This window comes from Oryctolagus cuniculus, chromosome 15 (genome assembly GCF_051225735.1).
Source record: "Oryctolagus cuniculus isolate XC-2025 breed Fujian yellow rabbit chromosome 15, ASM5122573v1, whole genome shotgun sequence".
Lineage (NCBI taxonomy): Eukaryota > Metazoa > Chordata > Mammalia > Lagomorpha > Leporidae > Oryctolagus > Oryctolagus cuniculus.
In genome coordinates this window covers 70268121-70281068 of record NC_142881.1, presented here as the reverse complement: position 1 = coordinate 70281068, position 12948 = coordinate 70268121, and the positions used below count along the sequence as shown (strand labels likewise).

Sequence of the window (12948 nt, the reverse complement as noted above, 5' to 3'; positions counted from 1 at the left end):
TGGAGTGGACACCTCTCATCAAGTCCTAGAGCAGCTCCCCTGCCCCTCTATATATCAGACAAAAGGGGTTCATTTGCCTGGGGAGTCAACAAATGATTGGTCTCCCACGACAATTCAAAGGACAGCTTTATTGTGACAAGGAGATTGGAAAGTACAGCTCCCTAAAACTACTGCCTCTGTGAGAAGCCATTTTTGAGGGATTGTAGAGTGAGGGCGTGGCTGGGATAGAGGAAAAAGAGAAGCAAGAGGGCCCTACCTGCTCAAGCAACCCACAGCAGCACGCATCGTGTGTTCAAAACCCAACTCCTGCTGGGCTCTTGCAGCTCTCCTTGCTGTGAGGCCCAATCCCTGGGGGTACAGCATTGCAAGATCACTCTTCTTAGAATATTCTTGGGAAAACAAGCCAAGAGAATAAATTGTTAGATGCTGTGCCCCTGCCCATGCCCCTGCCTGTTGTCTAAATCCTACTGTCTGAGTTACAGAATTTTTTTAAAGCTGTATTTATTTGAAAGGCAGAATGACAGAGAGACAGACAGGCAGACAGAGTCTTCCATCCACTGGTTCACTCCCCCAAAAGGCCGCAACAGCTGGAGCTATACCAGGAGGAGGAGCTTCTTTCGGGTCTCACACATAGGTGTAGGGGCCCAAGGACTTGGACCATCTTCCACGACTCTCCCAGGTGCATTAGCTGGGAGCTAGATCAGAAGTGGAACAGTTGAGACTTGAACGGGCAACCATATAGGATGGCGGCTTTACCCGCTGCACCAGAGCACCAGCACCTGTAGAGATCTTTTTTTTTAATATTTATTTTTTATTTGAAAGTCAGAGTTTCACAGAGAGAGAGAGAGAGAGAGAGGGGACTTCCATCTGGTGGTTCACTCCCCAGTTGGCTGCAATGGCCTGAACTGTGCTGATCCAAAGCTGGGAGGCAGGAGTTTCTTCTGGGTCTGCCGCACAGGTGCAGGGGCTCAAGGACAAGGGCCATCTTCTGCTTTCCCAGGCCATAGCAGAGAGCTGGATTGGAAGCAGAGCACCAGGTTTCATACCGGTGCCCATATGGGATGCCAGTGCTCAGGCCAGAGTGTTAACCCGCTGTGCCACAGTGCCGGCCTGGGAAGTAATGTTTTTTCACATTTCCCTACTGGGAGGCAGCAACATACACTGCTCAAGACCAGGGACCGCACCCATGGTGAAATTTAAAGGACTCCATGCAATCTGGGTTTTTCTCCAAACTTTTCTTCCAAGGGACAAATAGCTGGCAATAAAACACCAAGATTAGAAGATGCGAGTCTAAAACTTGAAAATGACACATTTTACATACACAAATACTCTAGGAATGAAAGCCCTAATGGTACTTCAGATGATTTATAGCAGTAAATTTAAAACCCTAGATGAAATGGAATTAGTATTAGCAAACATAATCACAAATTTTACTCAAGGAGAAATGATAGTTTTCTAATCACCTATAATGAGATCAGGAGGCAAAATCTCCCTATAATGAATCTATCAGAGCCGTCATTGTAAAATCCAAATGTTTAATGAAGGGCTAAGTGCAGTGTTGTACAAAATTATAGAAAATAGTAAGAAAGGTAGCCTAATTGACTCCTTTAATCCTAGTTTAACGTGACACAAACCCCTACAATAACTACCAGTACAAAACGTCCTTCAAGAATATAAATGCCAACATGATAGAAAATACGTCCACAACCCTAACCAGCCACACACACAAAGGATGTACACTATGAGCTAGTTCCTTTCTTTCAAGAACCTTCGACTCCCAGGTACACAATTGTAGTATGACAGCCATCTGCTGACTCAAAAGCCCAACGCCATTTCCTGCAGCCACATTTCTAGTCCCAGAAGTTGGCACCGGTGTGTTCCTCTTTCAAAATGTCCTGGATTTCAGAACTGGGCATCTCGGGCACCTTCTTGCTGCATATCTTGCTCGTGAGGTTCTGTTGGAGAACTGAGTACCCACAGAGCTGTGCTCAACACCTGCAAGAACATGAGCTCTCCATCACCTTGACGATCTCCAGGCTACTGCTGGGACAGAGGAAAAGGCACCCTGTTCTCTGCGCTGTTGTGATTCTGCTGCATTGGAAACTGGTCCTGGGAGGGCAGCTCCTGCCAGTAATCCGGAGGCTGCTGGGGCTGCTGAGGGTGTGTTCCCCAGCCATTCTGCTGCCATTCTTCACATGGTGGATAACGAAGAGAGCTCTGCTCCTGCAGCTGTTGCATCGCTCCCTGAGCACTGGGAACACCGGGTAGCAGGGAAGGCCAATCAGGCTGCATGACCCTCATCTCTGACCTGGAACTCCCAAAATACGGTGCGTATGAAAAAGAATGAATAAACCTTGCTCCTGGAACGCCACGGGGAAAAGATCCACCTCCTACGTTCCCTTGATTCTCCAGAGCATAGCTTGGTGCCTCTTGAGCACCTCGAACCCCAGAATCCCAGGAGCCGTAGAGCGGGCTGGAAACCTCCCATGTGGGTGGAGTGGAGTAGACAGCTCCGCCCAGCAGGGCTGCCTGGGCAGCGTTGGGAGACCAATCCTGGGCACGTGGAGTGGAGTAGACAGCTCTGCCCAGCACAGCTGCCTGGGCAGCGTTGGGAGACCACTCCTGGGCACATGGAGCGGTGTAGACAGCTCCGCCCAGCACAGCTACCTGGGCAGCGTTGGGAGACCACTCCTGGGCATGTGGAGTGGGGTAGACAGCTCCGTCCAGCACAGCCACCTGGCCAGCATTGGGAGACCACTCCTGGGCTCGTGGAGTGGTGTAGACAGCTCCGCCCAGCACAGCCACCTGGGCAGTGTTGGGAGACCACACGTGGGCACATGGAGTGGTGTAGACAGCTCCACCCAGCACAGCTGCCTGGGCAAAGTTGGGAGACCACACCTGGGCACGTGGAGTGGCGTAGACAGCTCCGCCCAGCACAGCCACCTGGGTAGTGTTGGGAAACCGCTCCTGGGAATTCTGCAGTCTTACACCTGGGGGACCTTGGACAGGGAGTGCATATGGCATCCTGGCTTCAAGCACTTTGCATCTCTTCTTGGCTGCTAGTCTGGCTCTTTTATTTTGGAACCAGTTCTAAAAAAGAAACAAAACAGAAATTACTTTCGAGTCTATATATTCGCCAATGTAGGAGAATTTTGTAGTTCATCTTAGGATCAGCGTCATCACTGATTTCCTTCGTGACCTTGAGTAAGACATGAAAAATGCAAGCACGCTTTCCAGGGGCTTCCTGTGTTATTATATTTATAATATGAGAATGCATTTATAGTAAATATGATATGTAAATGTATATATAAATATACGTTTATAATAATTAAAATCGTAATTGTGCACAATTCTGGATTCCCATCTGACTTCAAAGGAGGCACGGGCCCTTATGTATGAGCAAATCCCTACTTTTCCAAATCTTCTACCAACCTATTTGCACCCTCTGCATTTAGACGGGAAGCAGCTGTTCTCAAAATATGTTCCCTTAGCTTGCTTATTTTACTCCAACTGCTTTTCCAGAATGAATTCCTAATTCAACGTATTCTAAATCGTATTCTAAATGTCATTTTCTTCAAAGGCCATACCCAAAACAAACAAGCGTCTGCCATAACTTAGCGGTATTACTTTATACCTTACCCTAAGTGTGTTGTGGAACCTCTACTCTACTTTTTCTCCTTTGTAAAGTGAGAGTAATTGGGGCCAGTGCTGTGGCATAGGAGGTAAAACCGCCACCTGCAGAGCCGGCATTCCATATGGACACCAGTTCAAGTCCTGGCTGCTCCACTTCTGATCCACCTCTCAACTATGGCCTGGGAAAGCAGTGAGATGGCCCAAGTGCTTGGGCCCCTGTACCCACATGAGAGACCCAGAAGAAGCTCCTGGCTGCTGACTTCGAATCAACATAGCTCCGGCCGTTGAGGCCAGGTGGGGAGTGAACCAGCAGATGGGAGACCTTGCTCTCTCTCTCTGCCTCTCCTTCCCTCTCTCTGTGTAACTCTGATTTTCAAATAAATTGTTTCAAAAATAACACATAACATGCTTTAATATAGTCACATCCACAATGACATGAAGAAGAAATGGGACCAAATGTCAACGCTGTCTTATGTGATGAAATGCTGTTATACTTTTTCATAATTAGTTGCTTTTTTATTATTGTCCACAAAGACATATTCATGTAAATACCTACGTAGTTTATGTACCTCAATTGTGTAAAACGAACAATGGAGTTTTTTGACCAGTTCCTCCTTGGTCATAAAGTCAGGATAAGGACTCTCTGCAAATGATTGATTCAGTATGTGCAGTTCCTCAGGTGTAAATTGATGGCGTGCTTTTCCTTTTCTTCTTCCATGCTGTGTTTCTATGTTGTCATGGCCATCTCCTGAAAAATACAGAGAGAGAAAACACAAGAATATTAGCAAGATCCAGAAAAACAAAAGACCTCTGTGATAGAATAAAATTTTAGAAAGGTGATACCTTCCCTCTTACCTAGTCATAATAAAATGAATAATGGACTGTGGGCATATCTTTTGAAACTTATGGTGAGAAGATGATAGTATTTAGGTCATAAAGGTAACAGGAGTGAAGAAGGTTTTCTTTAGTGAAAATTGATATACTACAAAGACAGAGATGGTGGGAAAACACTCAGCCACACTAGTAATTGAGGTAATGCAAATAAACCAGCTGACAACAATCTGGTAAACAATAATTTAAATATATGGGGGCAAAGTGCGAAAGGACTGAAACAGATTGACGAGGATAGGTCTGGTACCCCTATTGCTTGTTATCACTGCGTGGGCTTTTTTGCTCAATGGAATGAAGTCGAAAGTGGCCATACCCTCCACTGTGTCAATCAACTAAATGGCGCTAGAAGATTTAACACCAAGTCCACAGGTCATATCCTTCACCCATGTCAGACATTCCAGTGGGAGGAAAGCACTGAGGGTCTAAACCTGTCCTCTGGTGTGTGCTCATCTCCCGGATGCTGGAAGGGGAGAAGACCTTATGGACAAACCAACGTTGGCACAGTTCTCTACTGCAGAGGCCACCAGAAGAACTGACACGAGGCAATCCTGTTTTTCTTAAATCAGAATTTAAGTGAAAAAACTTACAAGGACTGCAAACCAAATTCACAACCTTCATATGTCTGCTTCAAAGGGTATAACCTAGCTGCCGGGGGTTGGGCTGCAGTATGTTAAGTTGCCCCTGAGGACATCAGCATCCCATATGAGCAATGATTTGAGTCCATCTGCTCTACCAGTCCAGCACCCCGCTGAAGCCCCTGGGAAAGCAGTGGAAAACTGGCCAAGTGCTTGTGCCCCCACCACCCATGTGGGAGACCCAGATGGAGTTCCATGCTCCTGGCTTCTGCCTGGCCCAGCCCTGGCCATTGCAGCCATTTGGGGAGTGAACCAGAGGATGGCAGTTCTCTGTGTGTCTCTCTCTCTCTGTCACTCTGTCTTTTAAATAAATCTTTTTAAAAAGGTCAATCTGAACATACTATAGACTACCTAAGGCAAAACCGGAGACACTTCATCACAGAAACTGTGACATTCAAAATATAGTGTGGACATCGCTAATGAGCAGGTGTGGAGAGAGACAGAGAGGGAGAGAGGGAGAGAGGGGGAGAGGGAGGGGGCAGGGGAATGAAGAAGGAGAGATAAGGAGATGGGGAGAGAGGGAGAGACAAAAAGGGAGAGGGGGGAGAGGGAGAGAGGGAGAGAGAAGGGGGGAGAGCGAGAGCAGAGCTGAGGAAAGGGTCAGAAAGTCAGCCACCAAACCTCCAAATACACAAACCCCGAAAGCCCCTTGCTGTTCTCCTCGACTCCCCTTCCTTCAGCTTTCTCTAGCCTCTGCTCCCAGAGCACACCTGCACACCTGCACACCGAGTAGCTACCAGAGCAGGACTGTGGGGGACAGCATGACAGAGAGGTGCCAGTAAGAAGTGCTGGATTGGGCTGGCACTGTGGAGTAGCAGGTAAAGCTGCTGCCTGCAGTGCTGGCATCCCATATGGGCACCGGTTCAAGTCCCAGCTGCTCCACTTCTGATCCAGCTCTCTGCCACAGCCTGGGAAAGCAGATGATGGCCCAAGTCCTTGGGCCCCTGCACCCACATGGGAGATCTGGAAAGAGCTCCTGGTCAGGTTGGCACAGCTCTGGTCATTGCAGCCATCTGGGGAGTGAACAAGCAGATGGAAGGACCTTCACCCTATTTTCTTTCTCTCCCTCTCTCTCTGTCTGCCTCTCTGTAATTCTGCCTTTTAAAAATAAAATAAACCTTCAAATAAAATTTTAAGAAGTATCTTAAGCATTTGGCAGTGAAATGGAGCTATGTGTATTTTTTAAAAATATTTATTTATTTATTTGAAAGAGTTACACAGAGAGAGGAGAAGCAGAGAGAGAGGTCTTCCATCCAATGCTTCACTCCCCAAGTGGCTTCAATGGCTGAGCTGTGCTGATCCGAAGCCAGGAGCCTGGAGCTTCTTCCAGGTCTCCCACGTGGGTGCAGGGGCCCAAGGACTTGGGCCATCTTCCACTGCTTTCCCAGGCCATAGCAGAGAGCTGGATTGGACGTGGAGCAGCCAGTTCTCAAAATGGCACCCATATGGGATACTGGTGCTTCAGGGGAGGGCGTTAACCCACTGTGCCACAGCGCCAGCCCCCCCAAAATTTTCAAAAATTGTTATAGTGCTAGGGCCCGAGGCTCACTTGACTAATCCTCCACCTGCAGCGCCGGCACCCCAGGTTCTAGTCCCGGTTGGGGCACCGGATTCTGTCTCCATTACCCCTCTTCCAGTCCAGCTCTCTGCTGTGGCTCGGTAAGGCAGTGAAGGATGGGCCAAGTGCTTGGGCCCTGCACCCACATGGGAGACCAGGAGGAAGCACCTGGCTTCGGATTGCAACAGCGCGCCGGCCGCAGCGCCCATTTTGGGGGTGAACCAACGGAAAAGGAAGACCATTCTTTCTGTTTCTCTCTCACTGTCTAACTCTGCCTGTCCAGAAAAAAACTTATACATTCAGGGCTGGTGTTGTTTCATGGCAAGTTAAGCCTCTGCCTCCAGTCCAGCATCCCATATGCTGTCAGTTGAAGTCCCAGTTGCTCCACTTGCCATCCAGCTCCCTGCTAAAGCCCTGGGAAAGCAGCAGAGGATGACCCGAGTGCTTGGGCCCCTGCACCCATGTGGGAGGCTGGGAAGAAGATCCTGGCTTTGGCCTGGCCCAGCCCTGGCCATTTTCTGCCATTTCGGGAGTGAACCAGTAGATGGAAGATCCCTCTCTCTATCTCTCTGTAACTATGCCTTCCAAATGAATATAAATAAATGTTTTTAAACATATTGATTATATGAATAATTGGTGTAAAGCATTTTGTATAAACCCAAATTCAAACAGAGAACACACTGTTGGTTGGAACTCTTTCCTTCAGAACAGGCAAAGAGGGGATAAGAGCGCTTTCTGCTCCCAGCAAAACCTCCCTGGGGAGCATCTATCGCTGAGGTGCTCCAGGGTATCTGGTCCCTACCCCCAGCCCGGCCACTCACTAGAACTCCACAGGAAAAGTTCCCAGTATTTCTGACCAGCAATTTGTATACCTTTAACACACATTTTAAAAATACACTGGTTGTTGTTTTGTTTGAAATCAAATTTGTTTGTTTAAATAAAATCTCAGCAGTAAAACTGGCAGCTGAGCCCACAATCTTCACCTGGGAGGCCCCTCCCTCCCCTGTGGTCCAGAGCAGCTTCTGGAAGGGCTTCACACCCTAAGGGCACCATTGTTCTGGGGCCTTGGATTTTGCCTCCAGGACAGAGTGAGGAGCTGAGAGGGCTCCCCCTCCACCATGGGCACTTTCCAAGGATTTTCTGAAGACCTCCTAGAGCTGGGAGGCCTCTGAGAGTTGATTGAGATGTCACACTCATAAGCTGCAAGACAGACTGGCGCTGACCCAGGACTTCTCTCACCCAGTGCTTGTTTAGAGAAAGAAGTCAGGGCCAGAATCCAAGACTTCAGAACTCCAGCATTTATATTATTTTATTTTATTTTTTGACAAGCAGAGTTACTCAGTGAGAGAGAGAGACAGAGAGAGAGAGAGAGAGAGCGTGAGCGAGAAAGGTCTTCCATCTGTTGCTTCACTACCCAAATGGCCACAACGGCCAGCGCTGCCTGAGAATCTAACTCGGCTCCTATAGAAGAAGTCCTCAGAGAAATGAATATCATGAAACACCTATTCTTGGTTTCAAAGTGTTTTTTTGCATGAAAACATTTCTGAATTCCACTTTTCCACCGACACTGTGAAGTTCCCTGCTCCAGCATTATATGACCAGTGCTGTTTCCTCCCCCTACCCTTCCCATATTTCCCCACACCTCCCACCCCTTCATTCTGAAGGGAACCCAAGACACTGTTCTACCTAAACTACTTCCAGGTACATCTTTAAAATGCAGAAAACTTTTTAAGGCAACCCCAAGTTGGGTTAATTTTTTAGCACCTGAGCCTTTGGGAAATCCTACCCCCTGCATTCAGCCATTCGGTTGCCAGAGACAGTGACACCTGTGACACTAGTGGCCCCTGGACCACGAGCCTGCACTTCTGAAAGACGAAAGCTCAAAGCCCCACAGAACACCAGGACAGAAAGAACCCAGCCTTGCTGACAAAGCCGCACATGGAAACTCACCATTGGAAGCCATGTCTGGGAGCCCTCCTGAGACACTCTTCCTGGTTAGTGAAGTGAGGGCTACTGGCACAGCATTCATTTAATATAAACCTGAGATGGCCACCCTAGGCACGTCTTAGACCCAGCCCTTCTCCAGCCCCTGCCACACCCTACACACAGCTCCCCCTAGGCACAACTGGCTTTCCAGAATCTCCATTTTTAAATCCTAGCTTCCATTCACTGAACACCCATGGGAACTAATTTTCTCATTTAGCCCTGGCCAGGCCCCAGGTGATCTGCATCACTGACAGCACTGATAACTGAGCGTTTGGAGGCTGCTGAGGCCAGAGACTCACAGCGAATGAGGACGTTAAAGAATATAAGACTGCAGGCATTGTGGCAAAGCTTGTTAAGCTGCCACGTAGGATGCCCCCAGCCCATAGCAGAGTGTGGGTTCCAGTCCCAGTTACTCTGCTCCCAATCCGGCTTCACACCAAAGTAGCCGGGGAAGCAGCAGGTGATGGCTCAGGTGCATGGGCCCTATAGCCTACACTGGGAGACCTGGATGCATTTCTAGGTTCCTGGCTTCAGCCTGACCCAGCTTTGGCTGTTGTAGACATTTGGGGAGTGAACCAGCAAACAGAAGGTTTCTCTCTCTCTTGCTCTCTCTCACTCAGCCTCTCAGGTACACAAAAATAAATGGTTTTCAGAAGTCAGCATAAGGGCCCAGCATTAAGGTATAGTGGGTATGGCAGCATCCCACACGGGTGCTGGCTCATGTCCTGGCTGCTGCACTTCCCATGCAGCTCCCTGCTAATGGCTTGGGAAAGCAGTGGAAGATGCCCCAAGGGCTTTGGACCCTGCCACCCACATGGGAGACTCAGAAGAAGCTCTAGACTCCTGGCTTTGGCCTGGCCCAGCCTTGCCTGTTGCAGCCATCTGGGAAGAAGATTCTCTCTCTCTCCCTCCCTCTCTCTCTCTCCCTCTCTCTCTTTCTCTGTGTAACTATTTCAAATAAAAAGAAATCTTAAAAAGTCAATATAAGTCTAACATCATACAGTAATTAAATCATTGAAATAATTCATTTTATTCTCAAAACAGTCACCTCCATAGAATAGTTTGAGAACTGGATGTCTGAAAGGAGACAGCGGCTCAGACAGAACAAACTAAAATTATGTTGGGGAGCCGATGCGTAGCGGGTAAAGCAGTGGGTGAAGCTGCCGCCTGCAGTGCCAGCATCCCATATGGACACTGGTTCATGTCCAGGCTGCTCCATTTCCGATCCAGCTCTCTGCTATGGCCTGGGAAAGCAGTAGAGGATGGCCCAAGTGCTTGGGTCCCTGCACCGCATGGGAGGCCTGGAAGAAGCTCCTGGCTCCTGGCTCCTGGCTCCTGGCTTCAGATCAGTGCAGCTCCAGCCATTGCGGCCAGTTGGGGAGTGAATCAGAGGATGGAAGATCTCTCTCTCTCTCTCTTTTTTCCCCCTTCTTCTCTCTCTGTGAAGCTCTGACTTTCAAATAAATAAATAAATCTTTAAAATATTAAGTTGGCCTAGCCTGGTTTCCCTGGCCTTTTTTTTTTTTTTTTAATTCCTGTTAAGTCAAAGTTCAGTACCTCAGCACCATGAATTTCCACTAGATGGTGCCTTTCCCTCTTTCATTAAACTTGTTTCAAAGAATATTTTGACCAGGTAAATTCACTTGCTTTTATGCTCTCCCCAACTCCAGGCAGTCACTTCTATTCTCATGCCATTATTTAGACATCACTGGCAAAGGTCAACATAACAGCTCCCACACTGCCCAATCGTAGGGTTCACCTTTTAAATAACAACCTTTATTGGACAATCTCTCTTTTTCTTCCTGAACAACTCAGGAGAGTTTACATATTTTTCCTGTGGACCTTCGCTTCGCAGGATGTTCACGGAGTAGTGCATTGACCTTGCTTTGTTAAGATTTACAGGCGTTGCTGGGGCATAGTAGGCTGAGCCTCTACCTGCATCACCAGCATCCCAGTTCCAGTCCCAACTGCTCCTCTTCCGATGTGGCTCTGTGCTGTGGCCTGGGAAAGCAGTGGAAGATGACCCAAGTGCTTGGGCCCCAGCACCCACATGGGAGACCAGGAAGAAGCTCCAGGCTCCAGGCTTTGAATTGGCCCAGCTCTTGCTGTTTTGGCCATTTGGAGAGGAAACCAGCAGATGGAAGACTTTTCTCTCTGTCTCTCCCTCTCTCTGTAACTCTGTCTCTCAAATAAAGAAATAAAACCTTTAAAATTTTATTTATTTATTTATTTGAAAGCCAGAAAGAGAGAGAGAAAGAGATCTTGCCTATGTTGGTTCACTCCCCAGATGTCCACAACAGCTGGAGCTGGGCCAAGACAATGCCAGGAACCAGGAGTTTCTTCCGTGCCTCCCACATTGGTTGCAGGGGCGCAAGCACTTGGGCCATCTTCCACTGCTTTTCCCAGGACATTAGCAGGGATTTGGATCAAAAGTGGAGCAGCTAGAACTTAAACCGGTATTGACATAGCATGGAAACTTTACCTGCTACATCAAATGGTTGGCCCCTGTACTGATTTTTTTTTTAAAAATAGCTCTTACACCAGTAAGATCCCAAGGTAATCAGAGACAGACCTCTTAAAGGTCCCATCTGAGGTGCCATCTTTTATTGGAGTAGGGGGTGCCAATTATATTACCATTTGCTTCTTAATGAATTCACAATATTAATGAGCATCATGGGTTCTTGCCTAAGAAATCTGGATTTATACCAAGTACCAGGAGCCAGCCATGTCGAGGAAAATGTCTGCCAGAAAGCAAGGAGCAGGTGGCCCAAAGACGATGTGCAAGCCTGCAATGGTGAAAGAGACAGAGGGCCAAAAAGGGCTGGGCCCACCAGGTCCCAGGCCTTTAATCAACTTCCAAAGGGGAGTGGTTAATTACCCTGATAGGCAGGTGGGCACAGGGGTGTGGTCAGGTAGGGGCATACCCATGCTGTTCTGCAAACATCTCATCACAACTGCTGTGGTGCTACTGTACAGCCCTCTACTGCTGCACTACGTGTGAATTTACATGTGGGAGAGGAGAGTTCGAGTCCTGGCTGCTCTGCTTCCAACCCAGCTTCCTGCTAATGTGCCTGGGAGGCAGCAGAGGGTCCAAGTACTTGGGTTCCTCTTCTCCACACGGGAAACTCAGATGGAGTCTTCCTGACTGTGGCTTCAGTCTGGTGCTGGCCCCACCCCAGCTGTTGTGAGCATTTGGGGAATGCACCAGAAGATGCAATGGTTGTCTCTCTCCCTCCTCCCATCTCTGTCACTCTGCCTATGGTAACTAAGAGTACCTAAAACGTTATCTATAGAAGTGAAATTGCCACTTTGAGATGCAATGATGGTTTACAGCCCTTGTCTCTACTGTTTGTTGAACTCTTTACTTAGTGTAGGGATAATGAGTATAAAGTAAACTGAAAATAAATCTTTGTAAAAATTAAGACTGGGACTAGGAGAGGGAGGAGGAAGAAGTGGGAGCATGGGTGGGAAGGATCACCATGCTGCTAAATCTGTATATATGAAATACATGAAATTTGTATACCTTACATAAAATTAAACTCGTTGCTGGAGGTCAGCCTTACCCTGAACTCAAGCCAGACAAGAATACAACAAGAAACGATAGGTGAACATTTCTGATGAACATATATGTGGGGAGCAAACCGGACTAGACTGAGTTACTGGAATTAAGACTTATTCTATGCATCTGCTCTCCCACAATATGGCGCTGGGAGAGAAGTAAACAGCTTCCGCACAGCTGCCTCCCGTTCAACCAATAAACTGTAGGACTTGCTCCTGATTGGAGAGCAGCGTACTCGGCGTGTGGGCAGCTGAGTTAGGATTGGCGGAGGAGGACTATAAAGGAGGAGAGAGACGGCATGCACCGGGAACATCTATGGGGAACATCTAAGGGAACCCGTGCAGCCCCCGAGAAAGCCGGCCGGCGGTGTGCTGCTCCCCTGCGGAAGTGGGGAATGTGGCCAGGGGGAACTGCCCTTCCACGGAGGTGGAAGGGATAGTAGCCAACCCAGGAAGAACCAGCGGCAAACCCGGGGAGGGCCGAGCAGACGAAAGAACAGCGCAGGGTCCTGTGTTGCTCCACCACGAAGAGGGGGAGCGACAATATATGGAAAATTTTTAACATACTGCCAAATCAAAACTGACAGCAATCATAAAGATCCATCATGGTCAAGTGGTCATAGTTCTGTTAGAGGCGACCGCCCGAAAAACGTCACCAAGAGACACGTCTCTTATGCAAACAGCAAG

The 12948-nt window shown here is 48.2% G+C and overlaps 1 protein-coding gene across 3 annotated transcripts in view; it reads right to left on the bottom strand.

The window, feature by feature from the left end:
* Positions 1 to 1906: 1906 nt before the first annotated feature.
* LOC149122048 (uncharacterized) overlaps positions 1907 to 12948 on the bottom strand; it is a 30836-nt gene continuing 19794 nt past the window's right edge. The window contains exons 1-3 of one of the 3 annotated variants that reach the window (XR_016221007.1): positions 8668 to 9148; positions 4190 to 4381; positions 1907 to 3090 (exon numbers count right to left, since the gene is read on the bottom strand). Coding sequence is in view for 2 of the 3 variants with exons in the window: in XM_089313546.1 (XP_089169672.1) it covers positions 2038 to 3090; positions 4203 to 4381; positions 8668 to 8746 (1311 nt within the window). In the remaining variant the exon portion in view is untranslated. Of the gene's footprint in view, positions 3091 to 4189; positions 4382 to 8667; positions 9149 to 12948 lie in introns of those variants that run through there. The other 2 variants (XM_089313546.1, XM_089313545.1) reach the window with 2 other exon arrangements.